Raw genomic sequence first — 24,014 nt, forward strand, 5'->3', positions numbered from 1 at the left:
GCATTAAAAAAGTTTACACTTGAATTGTAATTTCAGTTCGGTGATTTTTTTACCAAGTTGCTGGTGTACGATTTGTTATTTTAATGATAAAGAACAATTAAATCAATTTATATCTATGTATGTATTGGTCACATTGTTTGCAAAGTAAAGAAAGCAATAGTTAAGTCAAGCCTGATGTTGCCTTACACATAAAAGAATGATCCCAGTCACTTCCACACAGTGAGACATACAGCTTATTAATTATACACTGGTATCGGATCAGTACTCTGTTTCGACCGATACCCAAAGCCCAGGTATCGTTATCTATAACAGGACTGAAAAAGTCGGATCGATGCATCCTTAATATATATACAGTGTATATACAGTGTATATATATATATATATATATATATATATATATATATATATATATATATAACAGTAAGCATTAGCAAGCAGAGCATCACAAACCTCTATAAAACAGTTTCAACAAAAGGTTTTATCGCTTAATTAGTTTTAGCAAAGTGTATCAATAAATTGGCAAGTTGTAATCTTACCACTTCATATGGATCAAACACTGCCTTTGTTCCTCTCTTCTCAATAGGTAGCTGCTCCCCTGCTGTATTGTCGGCTGCCTCGGTCACCACAGTCCAGCAGAGGAAGCTCCACCATGCTGTCATCCCCAAAGGGAAAGGAGGACGCTCCTCCTCCAGTGGAATAGCGGCAACGGTGTTTGGTGCCACAGGTTTTCTGGGTCGATACGTGGTCAACAGGCTGGGTGAGTTAAAAATATAGCGTAAATACTGATGTAATATTCACACACTAATATTTACTCTATATTCAGTAAACTTGTGTATTGTCTTTATGAGTTTGTGCTTGTGAACATCACATCCTGTGTCCAATATCCCTCATCTCATGAGAACAATAATACTATAATGTTGTCTGAGATGCCAACATGTTTTCCCATTAAGGAGATACTACTCCTAAATTTATTTGAATTGTAGTCACTAGTCAGCATCACAGCAGGGATTTATGGAACCCAAAATTGTGAGAAACTAAATTTCTACAGGTTGTTGGACAAGTCAAGTGGCAGTGAAGTTGTCATACTGTGTTGTCAATAGCTTACATTGACATGCATTCAGTATATTATGGTTATTTATGGTTACACAGATACAATATTTGACAGCAGGATATTACAGGGGAATCTGAATAGCCTGTTCAACCAAGACGGTAACTGATGTAAAAGACAGTATTCAGAACGTGGTGCATGGTACAGTATGTTAACAGTATGTGGTTTTGAAACTTGATGACTGACATGAGCTGTTTGGTTATTTATTTCCTCCCAAGATTTTATTTTAATTACTGCTAACCAGCCAAAAATCTAAACAAAAAGATAACCTCTAACAAGACACATAAACGTGTTCTGGGGGCCCATCACTGCAGTTCATTTATATGTTGGAGTTATGGCATTTGAACTATTTTATATTTTTATCGTATTATTGCTATCAAATTCTAAGAGATCATGACCCAAAGATGTGATTGTCTGTGTTTCTTAACTGATGATTTGCAGGTCGGATTGGCTCTCAGATTGTCATCCCTCACCGCTGTGATCAGTATGACCTCATGTACTTGAGGCCCATGGGTGATCTTGGACAGATCATTTTCATGGTAAGCTGTATACAGACACACAGGCATCCTGCAGAAATCTTGCAACACTCATGGATGATGTAATCTTTGATCTGCATGCACTTATTATAAATAATACATTTAGAGCCTTAAAGGTATAATATGTAACCGTTGTCAGTTGCTGTTTGTTAACACACCGCATTCAAAGTTGTCCACACCTCCTCGGCTCAAGAGAGGGCGGCGTTAGTGAGAACAAAGCAGCGAATCAGAGAAATAAAACGTTATATTCTGATTGTTTCACGGTGGTTACGTTCTAAAACACAAATAAACACACAACCAACTCCGCACAACTCTACGGGAAGGTGCCGATTGTCGGATTTTGAATGAATGCACGCTTCCTGTCTGCTGGCTGTGGCTCAGGGCTGCTCTCGTTAAACTACAGACACACACTGATCATAGCTGCACTCACAGCACAGAGAGGATCAGGGGGATCACTGGGCACATGCACATAACACAGTCGGTTTTCATCTGTGAAATACGCCCGCTTTGCATCTAACAGAGTAAAGGGGGACTTGAGAGTCGGTATCAGAAGTCGAGGGGCGTGACAAAGTGCCGATATTTGACCACCTGAACAGATTGCACAACCTGCGCTGTGTTCTTGGCTGGGGGTTACACCCCTACGTGGGACCGAAAGGCTGTTTGCTGATGCCCAGAAAAGTCATGAGTAAAGCAAAATAAAAACAAAGGAGAAAATACAGGCAGAGGGTCGCTGCAGAATATTTTTGTATCAGTCTATACAATGTTTTTTAGTTAATTCTTGCATATTATACCTTTTAATTAAATGCAAATGTGTTGTCTCTGATCTGTCTTGTTGCAGGAGTGGGATGCCAGGAACAAAGACTCCATCAAACGGGCTTTGGAGCACTCTAATGTTGTCATCAACCTAGTGGGCAGAGAGTGGGAGACAAGGTAATGTCTTAAAGCATGTAATGTACAGTATGTATTATGTTTTTCACATGAAGTAGAATTTTAAGCTGGCATGGCGATGTAGGTATAGGTGAATGTTGGAGGACATTGCTGAATGGGTGTGTTTATTGTAGGTAAGCATTCACATGCAAGTATTTCTCCTCTTTTTGTGTAAAGGAACTATCGCTATGAGGATGCCTTCGTGACCATCCCTCAGCAGATTGCCAAGGCAACCAGAGAGGCCGGCATCACAAAGTTCGTCCACATGTCTCACCTCAACGCTGACATACGCAGCCAGTCCAAATACCTGAGGAACAAGGTAGAGGGCTGTTTTGGGACATAGAGTAACATACAGTATATGCATGTTTAAGCCAGTGAAGGTTAAAGGTGCTATTGATAACATTCAGCCACCAGATGTCGCACTCTCCCTGCCCGTTCCATTGCATTTACTTCACACAGTGCTTAGAAGTGGGAACTGAACTTCAGATAACTTCCACAGAGATAAACAAAACATTCAACAGTCATTTTGGACCTGTTTTTTTTGTTGGAAAAGCCATACTTTTATTTGGCACCTTTCTAAAAGCTCTGTGGATGTATTATTTCTAAAAACAAAATGTGTCTACATAAAAATGATATCAACCTTTAACCTGTGTAAATGTAGTAGGGATGGGTTGATGATGGGGATTTTTTTAATAGTATTTTTGCTTCTAATGCACATCCCTAAAATGTAGTTGATCATTGTGTATAATGTTCCTTTACCATAGGCTGTAGGAGAGACAGCAGTGAGAGATGAATTTCCTGAAGCGATCATCATGAAGCCCTCTGAGATCTTTGGGAGGGAGGACAGATTCTTCAACTACTATGCAAGTAAGACAGTTGTTTGTGGGAGTGAAAGAGACAATGAGAACAGTTCAGTCTCTAAGTGATACCAAGACATATGATGTGCCACGTCATGTTTGTGAATGTTGTTGAGCTCCTTTTCAGTGATTTGGTTGCTGCGCATTTAGTGCTCTGTCATTGACGCTCCAATTTAACTTGTGCTGTATATTAATTGTATTGTCGTCTCTTCATCAACTTCTACAAGCACCAGAGGAGCTATTGAAAATGTTGCAGTTAACAGCTAACCAATGAAAATGTATGTGTGTGTATGTGCGGCTTTAATCCTTTTTCAGACATGCGCTGGTTTGGCAATGCTGTTCCACTCATATCTCTGGGGAAAAAGACTGTGAAGCAGCCTGTTCATGTAAGTTTATAGAAAGGAAGCAGCTATTCAAATATTTCCCCTTATAATAAATGTAAACTTCCAGAAATAACTTCTAAAATAATTCTATTTTTGGACTGTGTGCAAAAAAGTCCTGTTGCCCATCCTAAAACTAGTTTAGTCATAGTTCAGTTTTGTGACAACACCCAAGTTTTGTTGTTATAAGCATTCCTACTGCTAAATGTGTCAGATGACAATGTACTTTGAAACAATTTGTCTCATTAACTTGGGTTTCCAATATTCATGCTTGTCCCATTTTGTCTAACGGAGACAATACACACTGAGTAACTCTACTCACTGAATGTGCTTATCAAATGAACCCAACTAAACCGTCTCTTTTCTCCCTCAGGTGGTGGATGTGGCCAAGGCTATTATCAATGCTGTCAGAGACCCTGATGCTAATGGGAAGACATTTGCATTAGTTGGGTAGGTGGTCAGCACTCAAATAACTTTGTTGTTTCGAAAACCTGTGCCTAGGAATAGAGCAACTACTGATATTTGATAACAGAGACGACATAAAGCACAAATAATTTATAGACTTAAATTTGTGGCAAGAACAATCAACAGTAATGACCATAATCTGTACTGAGCAAGAAAGAGTACTCTGGTGAAGTCATGGGCGCAATTTACAGAATTTTGCCTTTGCCCACAAAAGAAGTACATTTAAGGGGAAAACAAAATGCATGTCACCATGCAATAGCATTGTGCTGAATTTGCAGTCCTTAAAGTTTATGTCCACAAGAAAAAAAGTTGTAATTTCTTTTAGTTAACTTACACAAAATGTCAACTGTTTTGTCTTTGGTTTAGAGTTTAAAAAAGCATGACCAGGGCCTGAATGGCAGCAGTGCACTAAAAAGACATGTTCAGAAATGCGTACTGTGTATATATATATATTTATATATAGTACAATCTGAATTTTACAAAACAAATGTTGGAGTAATTTTCATTAGTACAAGTTATTGAGAGGAAAGAGAATGTCCTGCATATAGAGAGGTGACAGACAAGGATGCATTTTAGTGAAAGTTATAGCTAATTCGCGCTACACAACGTTAGCCCTGATTTTCCGCTCCCTGACAGTTTTTGGAGCTCCCCGTGGAAAGCCCCATATCAGAGGCAAATTGGCGTTGGCTCACCTGCACATCGGCACTCACGCGTCATGTGTGAACTGCTCAAAGACGTGAGCAGAGAGCTCGCAGACACATGCCAGATATCTAGCATGCTAAATATCTGGACCTGTCGGCGACTCCGGCCACGAGCTACAGCCAACGAGAGCGCGAGACACGGGTTGACAGGAGAGGTCGCCTGTAACAACAGGAACTTACTGTATGTGTTTTATGTGCAACAGTATTTGTAGTCAGCCAGCCTTAGCGAGCAGAAACCAGCAGATACGACCGGTGTAGGGTCGGCGTGGATACGACCTGCACCCTCACATTATAAATCCAAAGTGGTAAACACTACACATACAGCAAAGTGTGGAAACACTTTGGGTTTCACACATTGCCAGGTAAAGCAGAGCTAGTCATCTTGGCTGAAGCTGCATGCTAACTCTGTGATGGACAGGAAACGTTATCGTCTTGCGGTAACGTGCGGTCAAGCCAGCCGTCACTTGCATCTCCGTGGTCAAATCAGCCGACGCTACAACTGTAGAGCACCCATATACTGACATTTATGTTAAATGAATTCAAACAGCCCCAATGGAGCTGACCATGGATGTATAAAGAGAACGGAGCTGACGGGGAGAGCTAGCGATGTACTTGGCGAAGTTAATGGAAGTATACATGTGTGACTACCTCCGGTTTTCAAAATAAGGTGTTAACAAAGGGAACTGTATACATAAATGGAAATAAGATTGACGGGATTATATTCACCAGAAACATAAAACATTCCATGGTGTTTATAATTAAATAGAAAATACCATTAAATTGTGAGGAAATTCTTTATTCTTTGATTTTTGGGTTGCTGGAAAAAAATGTAATAAATGACTGATGTATTTGACTTCAGGACATCTCTGACTACATACATGCTGCAAATCAAACATTTTAACTGTAACAATTTAGATATTTTCCAAAGTAAAAGTCTCTAGAAGTGTATGATTAAATTTTTTCCACAGTCCAGTGTTAAAAAAGTTACCAAAAAACGCAATAAATCGTAATATTGAATCGTAATACTTGTAAAATCACAATACTTCAAAATTGCAATACATATCGAATTGGGAGATAGATGTATCGTCCCAGCCCTAGTATCACGTCATTTACCGTGTATTTCTCAAATGTTTTCGTGATAAAAACAGTTTGGAGACCTCATCGGGGATTCCTCCCAGTGAAAGATCTCGTTGTGTGGGGCCCCGTTGCCAGTCAGTCACGTAGTGTGAAAACCACAACGACTTCAAGACTCCCAATTACAAGACAGCAAGTTGTGTAGTGTGAACAGTACAGCGATATGATGACTATGGTGTGAACTTAGCTTTACAGACTACCTTGTCTGCACAGAAACGGCCTACTGAAGGATAGGAAACCTTGTGTGTCAACATATGTTGGACTGTGGTTCATGCCCTGTATTTGTATCACCTGAGCACAGATTTACATTCATGCATTATTTTTGTCTTGTTCCCTCCTGTCATCTAGTCCCAACCGTTACCTCCTTCATGACCTGGTGGAGTACATCTACGCCCTGGCACACAGACCTTTTGTGCCCTACCCCCTACCCCGCCCACTCTATCAGTAAGTGCTTCGTACAGGTTGTTCAATATTTTCCTGCCAAAACGCATCTCTTGACTGTAAATGACTCAAGCATTCAACCACACTCAAGGTGTTTGTTGTTTAAAAAAAACACACAACAAAAAGGAGTGGTTAATTGTTGATTGCAAAGTGTACATCCTTGTGTGCTACAATATCAACACACGAGCAGTTTCTAGAGGTGTTTCTCACAGATCATATTTCACATTCTGGTGAAATGTTTAACACGTTGCCCCATGTTTGTGGTGTACCTGCGCTGATTGAACACATTATACAAACAAAACAGCAACCCCTTCATCAAAAAATTCCCTTATAGTGCCACTTGTAACCAAAACCTCTACAGGGGATTCTTGGGTGCAGTTGTTATATGCTGTACAATCATGTGATAGTTTCTGTTTTTTTTATTTCAGCCTTGCTGCGCAGTTTTTCGCAATGAACCCATTTGAGCCCTGGACAACCGCAGACAAAGTCGACAGGGTAAGACAACCAGGATCTTGGAATAACTTGAAGTTTTGAGAATTGTGTCACCAACTTCAGAGCCTCCAACACTAATTCTGTCCTGCGCTTTTATTCTCCAGTTTCACACAACAGACATGAAGTACCCAGGACTTCCTGGTCTGGAAGATCTTGGTATCACTCCCTCCACTGTAGAGCAAAGGGCAATTGAGATTCTGCGACGCCATCGCCGATTCCGTTACCTGGAAGCTGACCTGGATGAGACAAAACCAGCCAAGACTGTCAACTATTAAACTACCAACAACACCAACCAGGGCAGCCAGAGGACGTCAGTTTCTCTGATTGTTTGGTCTTTAACTATGTTCTGTAAATACATTAAAAAAATGATCCTCTAAAGGTTGTCTTGTTTTGAATGTTTTTATTTAATATGACTTTACCATTACAGTGCCTCTAAAGAGTATTCACCCGTTCTTCATGTTTACCCCATTGGACTTTTACATTTTATTGTTGTACAACAGAAAACGCAGAAACACAGGCTACGTTCTAAATCACATACTTTTTGTTTTTACTTTTGGTACCGTATTGCAGCTGCCCTTACAAAGTACGTACTGTTGCTTGCAATATGAATACAATTGGGACTTACTACTTCGTCATAACATTGCGCCTTGTACTTTGACCCTCTTGCTCATATATCTGCTGTGCAGAGGATTGTGGGTCAGAATAACCAGAAAAGCAGGCTGGCTTGTATACTGTAAAATGCTACTGGATGTAATAGGATACCCTGGTATTTGTGGCATGCTACATACAGTAGATATATGGCTGGGTAATAAGGAATAAATCAAATATCACAATATTTTTGACCAAATACCTTTAACAATATTGCAATGATATTGTAAGGTTGACTATTGGTGCTTTCACAAAATATTTTGACAAAGAGGTTTTGATAAATAATCTTCAGTAATGTGGCTATAATGACTTAGTGGGTAAAAGCAAATAATAGAACAGCTAGAACAGTCTGATGTGTTCAAAAGATTACATCACTTTACTGTAATGCAGCATTTAAAACCAGGAATAGACAACACTTAAGCCATATTACGATATCAAAAATCTAAGACGATATTTATATCACAATAAATGTCAATCCCCTCCGTGGAGGCTGGAGGTGGTGTGTTATGCAGTTATGCGCAATTTACAGAATTTTGCCTTTGCCGACAAAAGAAGTACATTGAAGGGGAAACAAAATGCATGTCACCATGCAATAACATTGTGCTGAATTTGCAGTCCTTAAAGTTTATGTCCACAAGAAAAAAAGTTGTAATTTTTTAAGTTAAAGGGACTGTTTGTAACTTTTTACACGTATAAATCTAAAAATATTATGTATAAAACTAGATTCTTTTATGATTCCGTCAAACCCAGTTCTGGTAAGGCAATGGCGAATAAAAACTTAAAATTGCACTTATTCTGTAGTTATGTTGGAAGACTGCACGACAACGCCTAATTGTGGAGAAATTTTGAGAGCAATTAATTGGAGACTGAAAAAGTGGACCAGAGACCAGGAATGACTTACACTGGAGGTTTATTTATGTCTTGAATTCAAGGAGAATTCAGTCAGCAAATACAAGTCAACAAGTGTGCCGCTAACCCAATTCTGAGGGGCCTCTACACAGAGAACCTCTTTTGCTGGTCGCAAACTGGCAAGATAACCTAAGGAATAATTCCTTAATAGGTGCAATTCAAAAAACTAATCGTTGAAGTATGACTGGTTGGAGAAAGTTATTTGATCTGTGATTCACAATAGGCTTATTGAGAGTGGTTGTTTACTGTGGCACCCTTCGGGTGGGACAAAGCCTCAGTGTGTGATGTTAGATGAGAACGTGTTGCAATCATGTCATATGAGAATTTCTGCCTTATATGATTTAATGGCAGTCGTATCACATTTAAATCCATAACTAAATCCATCCCAAATTCTATTATATGCTTAATTAGAGGAATCTTAACAACTTGTTGCTACTTGTCTCCCACAAGTTTTTGTTGGAGGCTCTGTGACTCCAATCAATATCCCAAACAAAACATTGAGAAATATGTTTAATAAAATCTCATACCCTATAGTGTTGTATAGAAACTCAGTTTCACTAATCTATTCGAAAAGAACCATTCACATGAACTAAATATTTAAAATTCCCCACAAGTCCCAAAGCAAAAGAAATCGATTTTTTAAAATTCTAAATGGAGTGTATCCGTCCAGTGAATTGTTACGAATTGAAACTTTTCTCAAAAGGACACCTTGGACTCGTCGTTGACAATAGCAAAGGTGACTTTCTGGTTAATAACATTCTTATTCTTGGGAAATTTTATTTACAGAAATCCAAGTATATGAAAGTGAAACCTAGGTTTACTGTGTTTCATAATGGGTTTCTTTCTTAATTGAATGCCATTAAAGTAACGAAAAAATAAGAATGCAATGCATAATGGAAGAATATAATTTACCAAAAACCCTAGCCATTAAATTTAATTCATTTATTTTTCAGTGTTGCCTTTTGTTTGTTTGTTTGTTTGTTTGTTTGTTTGTTTATTTATTTTGTATGCACCTGATCCTATTGGTCTAATGTAAAGATATTTAAGTCATGATGTTTGTACATAGGAAATTGTAAAAAAGAAAAAAAAAAAAAAAATTGATCACACCTGTAGAATTCATCGACCCTGATTGGTAGATGTTGCATTTGGGTTCTTCAAGAAAGTCTGGATAATTGCACACACACAGGTCATGTTACGAGAATGACACAAAAACAGTCAGTCAGTCAAACTTTCGTTTTTCATTTTGTATTAATCAGTAAAAAAAATGAAATAAGATCCAGTTTGTCATTATTCTTTATTATGAATTCAGTTTAAGCCCAAACTAAAAACTTGTGATAAGATGCTCAATCTTCCAGCTCTGTCCACTGCACTGTTGAATGATGACCTCATAGTCCGTGCTTTGTCCCTGGACGATCTCTAGACATCTCTTTGTTGCTTTGTTTATGATCGCTTGGCCCTGTAAAAGTTTGATCAAGAGAGAGAATTTATGAGATGGTAGCATAAATGCATCTAACGCAATGATATTTTCAAGCGATATACTGTATGTGTAGGATCGGACATTTATGACTTTGGCACCTCCTACTGGTAAAAGACTGTGCTGGATTGTTCAAAACGTCACTGCACAGGGGTCAGAACATACTACCGTGATTGAGGTCTTACTTGTTTGAAGTCCCAGTGCATGTGTAGTTGGTTTAGTTTTGCCAGCTGACAGTCCTGCAGAGTGGGAGTGCTGCCAGAGCCAGGATCAACCAGGCAGCGGTTACTGCTATATTTGTGAGATTTAATCCCCCCAATGAAGATTTCACCGTCTGAGTTGTAGAAGCAATGCTGGTGAAAAGGATGAGTTCTGATTTAATATTTATGATTTATTATTATCATTTCAGTGTCAGTTTTTTCTGCCTGTTTTCTTTGACTACCTGTGGCTGCTGGAAGTGGCATTCATACAGGATGGGGATGTTTCCTGGAACAGCGCCCTGGTCCACACAATGGCTAATGAGAAGCGTGTTCTGCAGCTGTACAGGTCAAGAGAGCTATTTATTTGCTTTGTGTTTGACCACTATGTGAACATTCATTATTTGTGTTTTATATCTTTTAAAATGTGATTTTATTTAGTGTATTCATTGAAGATAGTACTCATTAAATACAGATTTTTGATCTTGAATTCAAAGTGTAGGTATTTCAGGCTGACTAATATAGTACTCACATTAAAATATGACCTGTTACAAATTAATGACTTAAAATGTCCCTTACCACACCATACCCCAAGAGGTTATCCCATGTTTCCAGACTTGGATAAACGTTGCCCAGGTACCACTTGAAAGGTTTACATTTCAGCTTTTCTTTGAGCTTCTTCCTCTCTGACACGTCACCAGTATCGATTCCATGATTCTGTGTATGAACAAAGCAAAATCTTGGTAAAATCTATACTCTTCTAAACAAATAAGTCTCTTATTTATAAGAGAGAAAGCAAATACATGTGGAAATGCTGGCTCTTAAAAAAACACAGGTGTTGCTAAGTTACAAAACATTGAGTCTTATTCTGAAAAAACATGAATGATGGATCTGTTCTATTTAAGTATCCTAGTTAGCAGTGACAGTGAGTCAGCATGCACAATAGACCTTTCAAACTTTACAACATAAACATTGTAAATGGGTCCCTTTGCTTTTCTTGTTGCAATGTTTGTTAATGCAGTAGCTGACAAGACGTAATCTTTGTCGTGTCTAGAAGGTAACCCACGAGTTGGGAAACTCTCGCTAGATGGTAAAGTTTAGGCATTGACCTCAAATAGTTAAGGTTAGGCATTGACCTCAAATAGTTAAGGTTAGGTATTGACCTCAAATAGTTAAGGTTAGGCATTGACCTTGAATGGTTAAGGTTAGACACCTTAAGCAAATTGTGAAACACCTTTGGTTCAAGGTCTGTCTCAACAAGCACATTTCTAGCAGCAGCTAGTGTGTCATTATACAGTATATCCAAACAGATAATTGAAATAAGCCTACGTCCATATTATTTGTCAAGAGAGTTTGGCTGCGACTCACATTCAAGCAGTTTATGGACTGCCCAACCAGGGGAAATAAGATACGGGACCTGCTGTATGCCAATGCTAAGGAGGCATACAACCCACCTAGACTAATCCTTATCGTTAACTTGTTTACATTTTATGATCCATGTTTCTAGACATTCATCAGCATTTTATGAATGTAATGTATTACTAATTGAGCTACTGTATAAAATACTATACCGTACATATACTAAACTTAATCTCTAACAACATAAATAATTGCGCTAACCTCAAGGGGAATGTTCCAGGCAATAAACACGTTCCGCTTGTACTCGTCCAACCAGATATCTGCAACCCTCAATGCATTTCTTCTCATGGAAGGGTTGAGATCAAGCGCATACGGTTTATGTGCCCTCTCAATGTGAGCAACCCTGGAACAAGGCACAACCTCCACACTCCCTCCACACAGCCACACCTGAGCAGTCAACACACAGATCAGACACTGTAGTCATTGGTGATGATAACCCCAAAGTTCAACTTTAAATGATTTCAAATCTGTGCCATGTTAAATTCTCATTACTTGTCAGTTTTGGCTACTCACACGAATCGCAAGTTCAACATTTTCTCCTCCGTAAATTCTCATTCCACCATCAAGCCCACCGATTTCTCCCAGGAAGCCTCTGTCTGCTGCAAAGATTCCCATAACAGAGGGACTCCTGCAAAACAAACAAACAGAGCCACTTTTACTGTCTGTTATATTGTGAAACAGCTAAAACTTTTTATTGTTTAAAAAGTGATTCAGTGATATGAAAAACACAAACATTCCCCTTAAATAGAAAGACGACAAAGGCACAAACTTTACTGTGAAATAAATCTAAACTCTGGCAATTAATAAAAGCTATTAAAGGTGCTAAATTTGATATCCAGAGCATTAATATAGCAGCAAACAACTATTTGGTATGTAAAGATATAGATGTCGTAGTCTGCTCCTCTTCATACCTGCACTCAGTGTTTTTCCACAACTCTGCCCTCACCTCACCCCACCTCACCTGAGCTCACAGCTGCAAATTGGTGCTGAATTGTTTGGTGGACACACGTGGCTCACGCTAGTTCCGGACTCACCGGTACTCTTGTTCGGCAACCCGGGTCGAGCCCCCGTAACCCCCAAAAGACTATCAAGGCTCCCAGCCTTCATCTAAATCAGTGCAGTGAGTTTACTTACCTGCTTGTCCTGGTTCCTGTGTACGCTGTGAATAAAAGTTATTATCAACGTTACCTGCCAGTGTTTGTGCTGCATTTGGGTCCATACCACACCCATTACAATAGAAGAGTAATGTCTACCTGAGCAGAGAATGAAGTCACTCTCCTTCTGTGCGTGTTGTTATCCGAACTTCTCCTTGCGTTGTTGACATAGCCGGGCCGGCCGCGCGTGCTTTTAGTGCATGTTCGTGCATGTGAGAGTAGCTAGCTCATGGCTGCGGCTCTGCACTGCTCTCATACAGCGGTTACAGCTGATCACGCTGTCCCGATCAATGGCGTCATCGCAGAGGCGTAGCACCCACCCTCCGGTTCCCCCTCAGGTAAACACTGTTTGCACTCTGTTAGCACTTTTGCTGTTGTTTGTACTGTTTAGCATCTTTAGCATCATTAGCTGCTCACCGCAGGCTCGCCACCGCCGGCCATGTTGAGAGCCGTTGAGAGGCAATAGAAATGATACCAATCCCGTATTTAGCACCTTTAAAGAACATAACATCAGACACAGAACCGGAAGCAATATTTCACTGTGGTAAAACATTTGGCTTTTCACTAGCCCTACTGCAAATAAGATCATGAGCTCAAAAATAGCTGATTGCTCTTTTGTATAGGTGTCTAAAGTCACATTTTCGCATCAAAGTCAAAGCAACCAACCGATCCCTGAGGAGAACGCTCCAAAACTCTAAAATTTAGGCGAGGGTCTAATGTAATCATCCCACTCAAAGTAATCTGGCTAAGTAAAATAGTGTGTGTTCCACATACTTTCCAGGCTGCGATTCATCCTCCATCTTCAACCACTCTGGCATAAAGGATTCGTAGATGCACCACAAAGCCCAGTCAAAGCCATGAGCAAATGAGTAATATCTTTCCACATGCAGGTCATCAAAATGCACCTTATTGAACACTGGGGACACCACCACCGTCCTGTCGGCTTTGATCCTGGCCAGCAAAGGTTCTGCCCTGGTAAGGACACCAAGATTATACAATACAATAACATCAAGAGGAGCAGGTGAAGTAAATCATTCTAACAGTATTGATGTAGGATTATAACAGGGTTCATTCACTAGTTTTTCCCTGAACTGTACCCCTTAATCTGAAACATGTACATACCATCCCTCTGTGGCTTCAATATGGGCATCCAAAATGGCCACAACATCAGCTGTGGCATGCTCCCAACCTGAGATCCGAGACTGGGACAGCCCCATTTGTCGCGTATGCCGCACTTTCTTTATGAGTCCAGGCCTCTCTTTGTGAATCTGAACTATGTAGTCTTGTAATGGTTTTCCAAGGTCATCTGAAAATGTAGTAGTCCACAGTCAAATCTATAAAACGAGTACAGATGACTACAAAAAGCTATATAAATGATATACAAAAAAATTATGTAGCAGTGAGTGCTAACGTAATTTACTCTAAATGTCCTTAGTAGGGGTAATGAGACTAATAAGTGGCATGGTTGATGTAGATCAGGATACTGAGACGTTTGAGAGAAACAGCATCATGCACAGTTAAACTTACTGTAAGTGCTATAGTCATCCACTAGAATGATTTCCCTCAGCAGGTGCTGTGGAGTGTGGGTGATGATGCTTCGTACTGCCCTTTTAATGATCGAAAGAGCTTCGTTTATGTAGATCAGTACCACGCTGATGGTTGGCAGGACCCTGGGATAATTCTTCGTCAGACATCTAAATGGTGTGAGATGTAGTGACAGGTGTAACAATTTGGTTAATGAAGGTTCCCATGCAAGGCAGGGAAATAGGCACTGAGTTGCAGGCAGGGTCTGAAATGAACTTTTTTCACTGCCTGCCACTATGGCAGGTAAGTATTTTTTTTTTGTCTGAAATTTTATCTGCCACTTTTGAAATCTATGCGCTACATGAAGGAATAATTTTAGCTCTGATGTAATAAAATGTTCTATATATTTTACATGAAAAAACATTATATACATGGTAAATTACAGTGTTGAAATTACACTTACACTTACAATTAGTGTCCAACCACTGTTTCTGGGGGATGGGAGGGTATTGTAGCCTACACAGTACTGTACTATACTGTACTTTCATATTGCCATCCATAGTGGTTATTTGCATAAAAACACACAATTCAAAAGATTATGATTATTTAAATATGATATTTATAATTAGGTAATAATTCCCTTTCTATTATCTATTTTATACTGCTGTGAAAAAAAATAGCATTTGGTCGAAAAACAAGATTTTGCATAGGGCCCCCAAAAACGTAGATCCGGCTCCACTAGCTGTGCGTCCTAAAGTTGGAGGAGCTGCTAGAGATGCTCCTGTCACGAGGAGAGACGCAGCATGTTGGTACGGACAAAATTCATTTTTTGGCATTAACATCAAACAGTCTAACGTTAGCTAACTGGTAACGTTAATACTAGAAAGTTGACCTCATTGACTTGGGAATAATTTCCCACTGACGCTGCAGCTGTACTGAGATCAGAGGCTGGCGGTATGTGTGTGTGTGTGTGTGTGTGTGCGTGTGTGTGTGTGTGTGTGTACGTGCGGGACAGATCGAGTGCATACAGTGTGTATGCCAAGGTGTGGCCATGTGACATGACGTCAAGGACATACTATACTAATAAAAAACTGGTTTAACTGACTGCTCTCTTTCACATTCACATTGCTTAATGTTTGCATGAGAGCAGAGCTCCAGTTATAATGGTTGTGTCTAAACGGTAACACACAAATTGCGAAACCCTCACGAGATGGTTAAGGTTAGGTATTGACCTTGAATGATTAATGGTAAATGGACTTTCACTGATATAGCGCTTTTCTAGTCTTCCGACCACTCAAAGCACTTTACACTAGATGTTAGCATTCACCCATTCACACACACATTCATACACTGATGGCAGAGGCTGCCATGCAAGGTGCCAACTTTGCCCATCAGGATCTAATCTAAATACTCATTCACACACCGATGGCTATTCCTTCGGGAGCAATTTGGGGTTAAGTGTCTTGCTCAAGGACACATCGACATGTGACCGGAGCAGCTGGGGAACGAATCACCGACCTTCCGATTGGTGGACGACCTGCTCTACCCTCTGAGTCACAGTCGTGGTTAGGGTTAGGCATTGACCTTGAATCGTTAAGGTTGGGGCGGCTGAAGCTCAGTGGGTAGAGCGGGTCGTCCTTTAACCACAAGGTTGGCGGTTCGAGCCCTGGCTCCTACAGACTGCATGTCGAAGTGTCCTTGAGACACTAAACCCCAAGTTGCTCCCCGGCGCTTGCAGCAGCCCTCTGCCCCTAAAATATTTAGGATGGGTTAAATGCAGAGGTCAAATTTCATATATGTACCTGTATGTATATGACAAATAAAGCTTTCTTCTAAGGTTTGGCATTGACCTTGAAAGGTTAAGGTTAGGCATTGACCACAAATGGTTAAGGTTAGGATAGGTCGTCGGGCAGCGAGTCTCGGAAGAGTTTTTGCAAGTTTTCGCAATTTGAGGGTTACCTTCTAAACACGACCAATTATCATTAGTCATTTGTTTAAACTTAACAGCATATAAAGAAATGCCTTGAATTACATGCTAATTTCTAGGAGGTAACCACGGGCAGTTCAAAACCAGTGGTGGAAGAAGTATTCAGATCCTTTACTTACGTAAAAGTACGGTGAAAATACCCCACTACAAGTAAAAGTCCTGCATTCAAAAAGTAATAGTAGACTTACATGAGTATTGTCAGCAGAATTTATCAGTAAAAAAATTGTTTCATTACTTCCCCCCCAATTCTCAAACCAAAGTTACGTCCTTGTCATGGAGTGTAGAGTATCAAAAGCAATTTTTTGAGCTGGCTTGACAGAAGAAAAAAGAGAGTATGAAGAGACTGAAAATAAGTGTGAAAGCGTAAACACAAGTAAGCTTAGGAGGAAATAGATGTTAGATCTTTTTTTCGTCCTACTGTGTGCAGTAGGTTGGTGGTTCTGGGTCTTATTCTAGATAAAGGGTGCCATTATGTAATAGTTATCTTGTCATGTCATGTTGAATGCATGTATTTCTTTCTATTTTCTTATTCTTTTGGTGTTGGCTTTTTTTGATATACAGGATAGATTGAGTGGAAAGGGGGGAGAGAGAGGGGACGACATGCAGCAAAGGGCCATGGGTCGCATTCAAACCTGGGCCACTGCGGTTAAGGACTCAGCCTTGGCACATGGGCCGCCTGCTCTACCAGGTGAGCTACCTGCACCCCAGTGCATGTATTTCTGGCTAAATATTGCTTTGGCACAATTATTTACATATTCAAAATGCAACTAAATTCCAATTATCACTATTTTTATAAGGTTTATTAGATTCGCTGCATATAAAACACTGGTAGTAACACCCATAAGACGGAGAAGACATTTGATTATATTACATAGCAAGTTCCGGCAAAGGTCAGGAAACAAAATAATCAAACCCCCTTTCAAAATAGTATGAACAAAAGTTACCTGCTGTCTCTTGTATCCGGAAGCTTTCGGTCTAGTGGCAACCGGTTACTCAGGAAGGCATTGTATCCATATATCTGAAACAGACCTTCAGCCTCCTTCTGTTCTTTTTCTGATAGGTCATCACCCCAGTGGGAAAACAGGATGGAGTTTGGATATAACTTTGGCATCACCAGCTTCTCTTTTTCTTGGTCCACATTTGGAAAATGTTCATTGGTGGAGCTCTTTTGACCAGATACTTCTATCAGCTTTGCTATGGTGGATTGTGTTAAAAAAAAGACAGAAATCATAAACAGTGTCAGTAAAATGGAATGACAATAGTCTTTCAATAGAAGTATAAATCTGTTAAGAAATTTAGCTGGAAGGATTGCTGCAAGCTCTTCTAATACACATATGTAGTACAAAACATCTTACCAACTTGTTTTCTCTCCTTGTCCATTAAAGACCTACAGTACATTCTCAAGGTGTGTTCGAATGTGAACCAAATTTGCTCCTGGTGTTTTTCCGCACCAATTTGATTGCTGTGGCAATCTTCAAACATTAGACACAATACATCCAACTATATACAGATAGACATTAATGGTAGCTAGCTAGCTACTAATGTATCCTACATACGACCGTCTCTTCTGTTTGTGTGACAGTTCAATCTCAAAACTTACCAGGAACTCCAGTTCTTTGTGTTTTCCCTAAGTTCCTCTCTTTCTTTTCTTGTTTATGTATGTTTTTGCAGTGTAATCGTAAACCCTCGGGATACACACACATTTTTCACTCAAGTTGAAACATGGTCGACACATGCCGACGCATGTGATGCAACGTGTGATTTTAATTATTGACTTACTTATTTGTGTCCCCTTTTCTCACCATTCTGATGGCTGGAATGTGTCCATTAATATCTGTAATGGACTGTATAACTGGGAGTTTTGAATGCAGGACTTTAACTTGACAAGAAGATTTTGTATTACTGCTCCTTTTACTTAAAGCTGAAGTAGGCGAGATTGGAGCAAATATGATTAAAAAAAGTTATTTTTATAAAGCTGTCGCTATATCGTGACAGTAGTACATGAAACAGGTAACCTGAAAAAAATCATGTGCCTCTGTGTCCTCCGGTGCTCCTAACGGCATCTGCAAGATTTCACATACCGGAAGAAAACATGCAGTAAGAGCTGATCCGAGTTCCGCTGTCCAGCTGTCGTCTACGAGAGCCGGCTGTCAATCACTCGCGAACTCCGACCAAACGGTCAAACTAGGCCGCGCTGATCAAATATTAATCAATATTATGTTACGTATGCTGAAAGGTTATTATGGAATTTTTACCCAATGGTGCCAAAAATATATTGCCTACTGCCACTTTAAAGGCAGACATATGATGGAGAAACTCACTTTTTAACTGCTTGTACACCAAACGCCCAGGAAGAGCACTGTCCTATGAAGCAAATTTTCGTAGTGGCCAAACGGCGGTACTGCAACTTCCATGTCAGTCACATGATGCCATTAGGCCCAAAAATACTTTTTCCCATAGACTTACATTGGGGAAAAGATGTCTGTAAATCGGCGGATCATTTTTTTTTGAGGTGAATCAACTTCCCAGTACAATCACTTGAATAGCCCTCATTTAAATCATTAGGTCCTAAAAGTTGTAAAATGCACTAATAGTCGAATCCAGAGTTATTTCGCTTCCTCCGTTCATGTGAATGAGACCCAAACTGGCACTGGAGCGAGGGCTGGGAGGCAGAGTTAAAGGAAAGGCTGCTGCGCCTGCTCTGAGCCCAATGGATGCGGAAGATCGCCGGATGATCCGGGTACTTTAGCACACAGCAGTCGAACCATTTTGGCTTCATACGCCACTGAGCAACTTTCATAGGAATGAATGGGAGCCACCCTACAACTCTGTATCCAGTTCTCTTTATACATCCATGTTGTGCACATACATTTGGGTATCTGGAGTACCTACCAATCCACAAACAGTGTAATAAGACAACCCAGTCAGTTTTTTTGTGGCTGCTTAGATCAGAAAACATGTGATTCAATAATCCATTCAGATTTTGTTCCCCTTTCTATGTCACAGAATATACCACTCCGATCTGAGTATCTCCACCCACGGAAAGGCAAATGTGTGCCATATTTTTCTTGCAAACCAATCAGAGCGGACTGGGCTTTTTCAGGTGGGGGCTTAAAGAGACGGGCGCTAAAACTCAGAGTTTCAGACAGAGGGTGGCTATAGGTATATACATTCAGACAGATAGTATGATAAAAACAATATGTTATGAACATTAAAGCTTCAGTAGGCAGAATGTTTTTGGCATCGTTGGGCAAAAATTCAATAATAACCTTTCAGCATATTGTAACTCAAGTTTTCTGAGAGGAAATTAGACTTCAGCACCTTCTCATGGTTCTGTTTTCAGGCTTTAAAAATCTAGCCCTTGACGGGATACTTTGGCCAATCACAGGTCAGAAATTATAACACACCACTTGTTGAAAGTTTTGTATCAACTTTAATCTAGGGAGTAAATACATGTTCTTGATGTAAAAGTAATAATTTTCACTTAAAGTATGAATATATAACTCCAATACAAACACAAAATGTCCCCTGGTCTATTTTTTTCTTGCTTTTTCCATCTTTTGAATGCAGCATGTCCATTCACATTATCCTCGCTGACAAAACATGTCATGTTTGGGCACTCAGGAAAGGGACATGAGCAAAACTCAGTACACATCAATCCCATTGAAAGGCACTGGAATTTTCTGCAGTCGCTACAGGTCCCATCACTGCTGTATAGGTGTGTGATGTTTCTGAGCTTTTGTGGAGCAGCTGGTTTCTGTGGCCTCATGGATCTGTGTTCTGTCTGTCCATCCTTTTCCAATGGAAGTGCCTTTGGAAGGTGGCTATGACGCCACATTGCTGTCTGATAGGGTACGGTCTAGACCTGCTCTATATGAAAAGTGTCTCGAGATAACTTCTGTTATGATTTGACGCCATATAAATTATTAAAGGAAAACACTAGTATGAATTTGTTCTCAGGAGACTTTTGCATGTCAAGTGTTACTCCTGTAAAATAAATGATGTAATGTTGTGAAATATTTTGGCATAATGTTTTCATACTAAAATTTTAAACGACAAATATACTGTAACATAAATACAAACATGTTTTAGTTGGATGTTTAAAGTGTAGAACAAACAATAAAAAAATTGACTGTGTACAGTAAATACAATTACAGTTTTTCTCAATTGTTTACACACAAATACTGGTACTTGACACACAATGACCACAACATGTAACTCATGCACCAACCCCCTGAACCAATTCTGCTAAACTACAAGCACAATTCCTGCTTTACACTCAAATTGCAGTTCTAAAACACACTTTTTTCAAAACACTACACACAATTCTCTGCATTTGGTTTTCACAAGGAACACACTGTCATTCAAAATTCTAAAGTCAATTGCCCTACTATGCACACTGACTCATCACATGGGCAAACACCTGTCACACAGTGTTACAATTAGCAATCAGAGCTTTAGCATAAAAGGGCAAACATTGCTTGCGATGTGGATGAGGTGCTGTGGCCAGACCGAAACAGAAGAGAGGATGCAGCATAGTTTTTTTTTCCGTTTTTTTTACTGTAACTGTATACAGTAAATTCTTCTGTTGTTTTGTATGTAGACCACTGTATGTGCAACTTTGTGTTGGTTGGGATGTACACTGTGTACATTGTTTTTGTGGGGAAAATAAAATATATTTGTTACCGTGTATTTGTGTGTTCTGAGTATAAAAACAATATTCTAAAATATTTTACAACACACTTATGTATGTACTGTCTGTAGTAAGTGTAACACTGAACAAAAAAAAAGGCCTAAGTCATTATGATGAATGGAGAAGAAGTGTTTTCCATTCATCATAGTGTTTTACATTGAGCACATCAGTGTTCAACTGGTTCTTATAAATGTCTATTCATATGATGGTTTGTGTGTGTCATTTGAAAACAAAATACCATTTTGAGAAGAAATAACATTGTTTTGAATGTAAAGTTTCATTTTGCAGGAGAATTGAGGGGTTTTGCCCATTGTGTGTGTGTTTAAATGAGGCTGCATCGTGTCTTCTGTTTGAGTTTGGCCACAGCACCTCATCAACATCACAGGCAATGTTCTCCCTGGCCAACACTGTAAATACTTTATAGGTGCAGTTGGAATATAGTTCCAAATCTCATACATACTGTAACTGAAACATAGGCTACTTTCTGTTTACAGTACTACGCCCCATTTGCAATACTAATCATTGAGTGCTGTATTGATGCAGTACTGTAATACTGTAATGAGAGTAGATTTCTTACCTTACCTACTGTGAACCTGCTTACAGTAAATGTGGTTGTACTCTCTGCCCAGCCTCCCTCATTGTTAGACCATGGTCAACCAAAGTGATCTGAATCTCATCAGAGATTATGGCTCTCCTGTTCCTCCTCTTGCTATGCCTCTCTCTGCTGTGTTGGCATCCATTGCTCCACAACACAAAAGCTCACTAGTGGCCCTTTTATTGCTAAAACTCTGATCGCTAATGGAACAATTGTGCAACATGAGTTTGCCCATGTGAGAAGTCAGAGTGGATAGTAGGAAATTAAAGTTCAGCATTTTGATTGTCAGTGTGTTCCATGTGAACACAGGAGATTTTATCCTTGAAGATTGTGCCAAATGTAGAGAAATGTGTGCAGTGTTTTGAAAAAAGCGTGGTTTAGAACGGCAATCTGAGTGTAGAGCAGTAAATGTGCTTGTATTTTAGCAGAATGGGTTCAGGAGGTTTAGTACATGAGTTACAGGTTGTGGACATTGTGTCTCAAGTTCCAGTGTTAGTGTGTAAACAGTTGATAAAAACTGTAATATAATACAGGTTTACTAAGCAAGAACTTTACACTAGACCTTTTAAGTCTTTTTGAGGTTGCTTCTGAATTGGTACTCACCCAGCTTGTTCAGGGTCTTTTCAATCATGTCCAGTTTCCTCCTCACAACCTCTTGATCTGTGACTCCCTCTGGGAAAGATTTGCCTGTCCTCCAACTCGCGATCATGTAAATGATGAAGTATATTAACAGCAAAAAGGCTCCAATCATTCCGGTTCTTCGCACATACATCTTCATTGTAGTTTCTCACGAAATATCACATCAATGTAATTCTGTCCCTCTACGCCGGCCACTTTACAGCTCAAGTTGTTCAATAAAGCACATCTTATCTTAAACAACTTTCAGTTTACACTTCAACAAAATCAACAAAAGAGCATGGCTTAAGGAGGCGGACATAAGAACACTGAGTCAACACATTGCTTTGAGGGGAAAATACAATACCTAGAAGTAGCCTAATAGTACCTTGCTGACTTGGGGGTGGAGAGGTGGACTAACACTATCAAGCCATAAATATAATGAAGGTTTCAAAGTACACTTCAGTATTTACTGTGCCTACAAAGCACATTCACTCTCCTTTGATTTAAGCATGTTTTTTATTGTTTTATTGTACACTGAGTATCTTTGGCATCAATGACAACATTGATTCTATGTGCTTCTTTGTTACTTGCAATACTTGAGTACAGTATATTATTAGAACTATTATTGTACAAAACATACATTAAATACATATTACACTTAAGATCATGGTCCTGGCTGTAGTCTCCGTTTTGTTTCTATTTTAGTTGTTGGATATAATTTGGCTGTTTACTTGTATTGTTTCTTACCTACCTTATTTGTTTTTGTGATTTATGGGACTTGCAGGACATTCTCTTTCCTCTCAATAACTTGTACTAATGAAAATTACTCCAAAATGTGCATGTCTTTTTAGTGCACTGCTGCCATTCAGGCCCTGGTCATGCTTTTTTTAACTCTAAACCAAAGACAAAACAGTTGACCTTTTGTGTAAGTTAACTTAAAAAATTACATCTCAACAGGTCATTTACAGTGCCACGCGCTCCACGCAGAAAATACCCTCTAACTGTTGCGTGCAGTGTCCGACTTTCATGGAAATGCACGGCAGCGGGTACCCCCGTAAAAATATTTATTTTTTTACTTGCTCTCAAGTCTGTTTCACACCGCCAGAGACAGGGACGCAGCTGAAAGAAGGCTGAAATAGTCACACACGCCATATCATTTAGTTAGTGGAGGTATACACATGACTACCTGTGGGGCATCCTTAAAAGGCACTTCTACGAGGGTGGGTGGCAGTATACAACCATTTCTTGTTGCCAGTAGGTGGCGCTATCACCATAACTCAATAATGGAACGTATATGTCTTCAGACCGGGACTCTTATCCAGCTTGTGAAGTTTGGGGTAGATTGGAATATGTAGAGTCAAGTTACAACAGCTTCCTGTGTCATGTCGTATGCCTCGAATGGTCGAGGTTAGGATAGGTTGTCTGGCAGCGAGTCTCACGAGAGTTTTTGCAGATCTCAGATCAAATTTCGCAATTTACAGGCTCCCTTCTGGTCGCCAGTCTGCAGGCTGAAAATCAGGGCTAAAGTCGAGTAGAGTGAACTTGCTATAACCAAACTGCCAATCACTGGGCATTTTCATAATGTAGTAATCACATTTAGTACCAACTCGAAGGGACTGGAAGATCTTTACTTATTTGTTGTTTTTTGTTGTACATCTGAACACATTGTTCAAACTCTGTATAAGCTGAACCTGTTTGTCCTCTGAACACCCACACAGGTGTTTTTCAGTTATTCTGGCTGGTTAGACCTCTGCT

General features: G+C 39.7%; 2 protein-coding genes across 2 annotated transcripts in view; one reads left to right on the forward strand and one right to left on the reverse strand.

Annotated features, from left to right (window-relative positions):
* The window catches only part of ndufa9a (NADH:ubiquinone oxidoreductase subunit A9a), an 8,921-nt gene extending 1,502 nt beyond the window's left edge, over positions 1–7,419 (forward strand). Inside the window, exons 2-11 of the mRNA XM_037768605.1 lie at positions 584–757; positions 1,550–1,647; positions 2,483–2,574; positions 2,749–2,890; positions 3,336–3,438; positions 3,744–3,814; positions 4,182–4,258; positions 6,457–6,552; positions 6,978–7,044; positions 7,146–7,419. Of these exons, the coding sequence (XP_037624533.1) occupies positions 584–757; positions 1,550–1,647; positions 2,483–2,574; positions 2,749–2,890; positions 3,336–3,438; positions 3,744–3,814; positions 4,182–4,258; positions 6,457–6,552; positions 6,978–7,044; positions 7,146–7,316 (1,091 nt within the window). The 3' untranslated portion in view covers positions 7,317–7,419. The remainder of the gene's footprint in view (positions 1–583; positions 758–1,549; positions 1,648–2,482; positions 2,575–2,748; positions 2,891–3,335; positions 3,439–3,743; positions 3,815–4,181; positions 4,259–6,456; positions 6,553–6,977; positions 7,045–7,145) is intronic.
* A 2,124-nt stretch (positions 7,420–9,543) lies between these two features.
* Positions 9,544–22,516, reverse strand: LOC119487578 (probable polypeptide N-acetylgalactosaminyltransferase 8). Its single transcript, XM_037768588.1, has 11 exons — positions 22,245–22,516; positions 17,298–17,547; positions 14,370–14,536; positions 13,965–14,148; positions 13,617–13,814; positions 12,202–12,316; positions 11,890–12,075; positions 10,849–10,986; positions 10,515–10,610; positions 10,258–10,425; positions 9,544–10,054 (listed from the first exon to the last, which is right to left on the reverse strand). Exons 1-11 carry the CDS (start codon positions 22,417–22,419, stop codon positions 9,920–9,922), a joined length of 1,812 nt encoding a protein of 603 aa, XP_037624516.1. The 5' UTR covers positions 22,420–22,516; the 3' UTR covers positions 9,544–9,919.
* Positions 22,517–24,014: the final 1,498 nt, after the last annotated feature.

This window comes from Sebastes umbrosus, chromosome 4, assembly GCF_015220745.1.
Source record: "Sebastes umbrosus isolate fSebUmb1 chromosome 4, fSebUmb1.pri, whole genome shotgun sequence".
Classification (NCBI taxonomy): Eukaryota; Metazoa; Chordata; class Actinopteri; order Perciformes; family Sebastidae; genus Sebastes; species Sebastes umbrosus.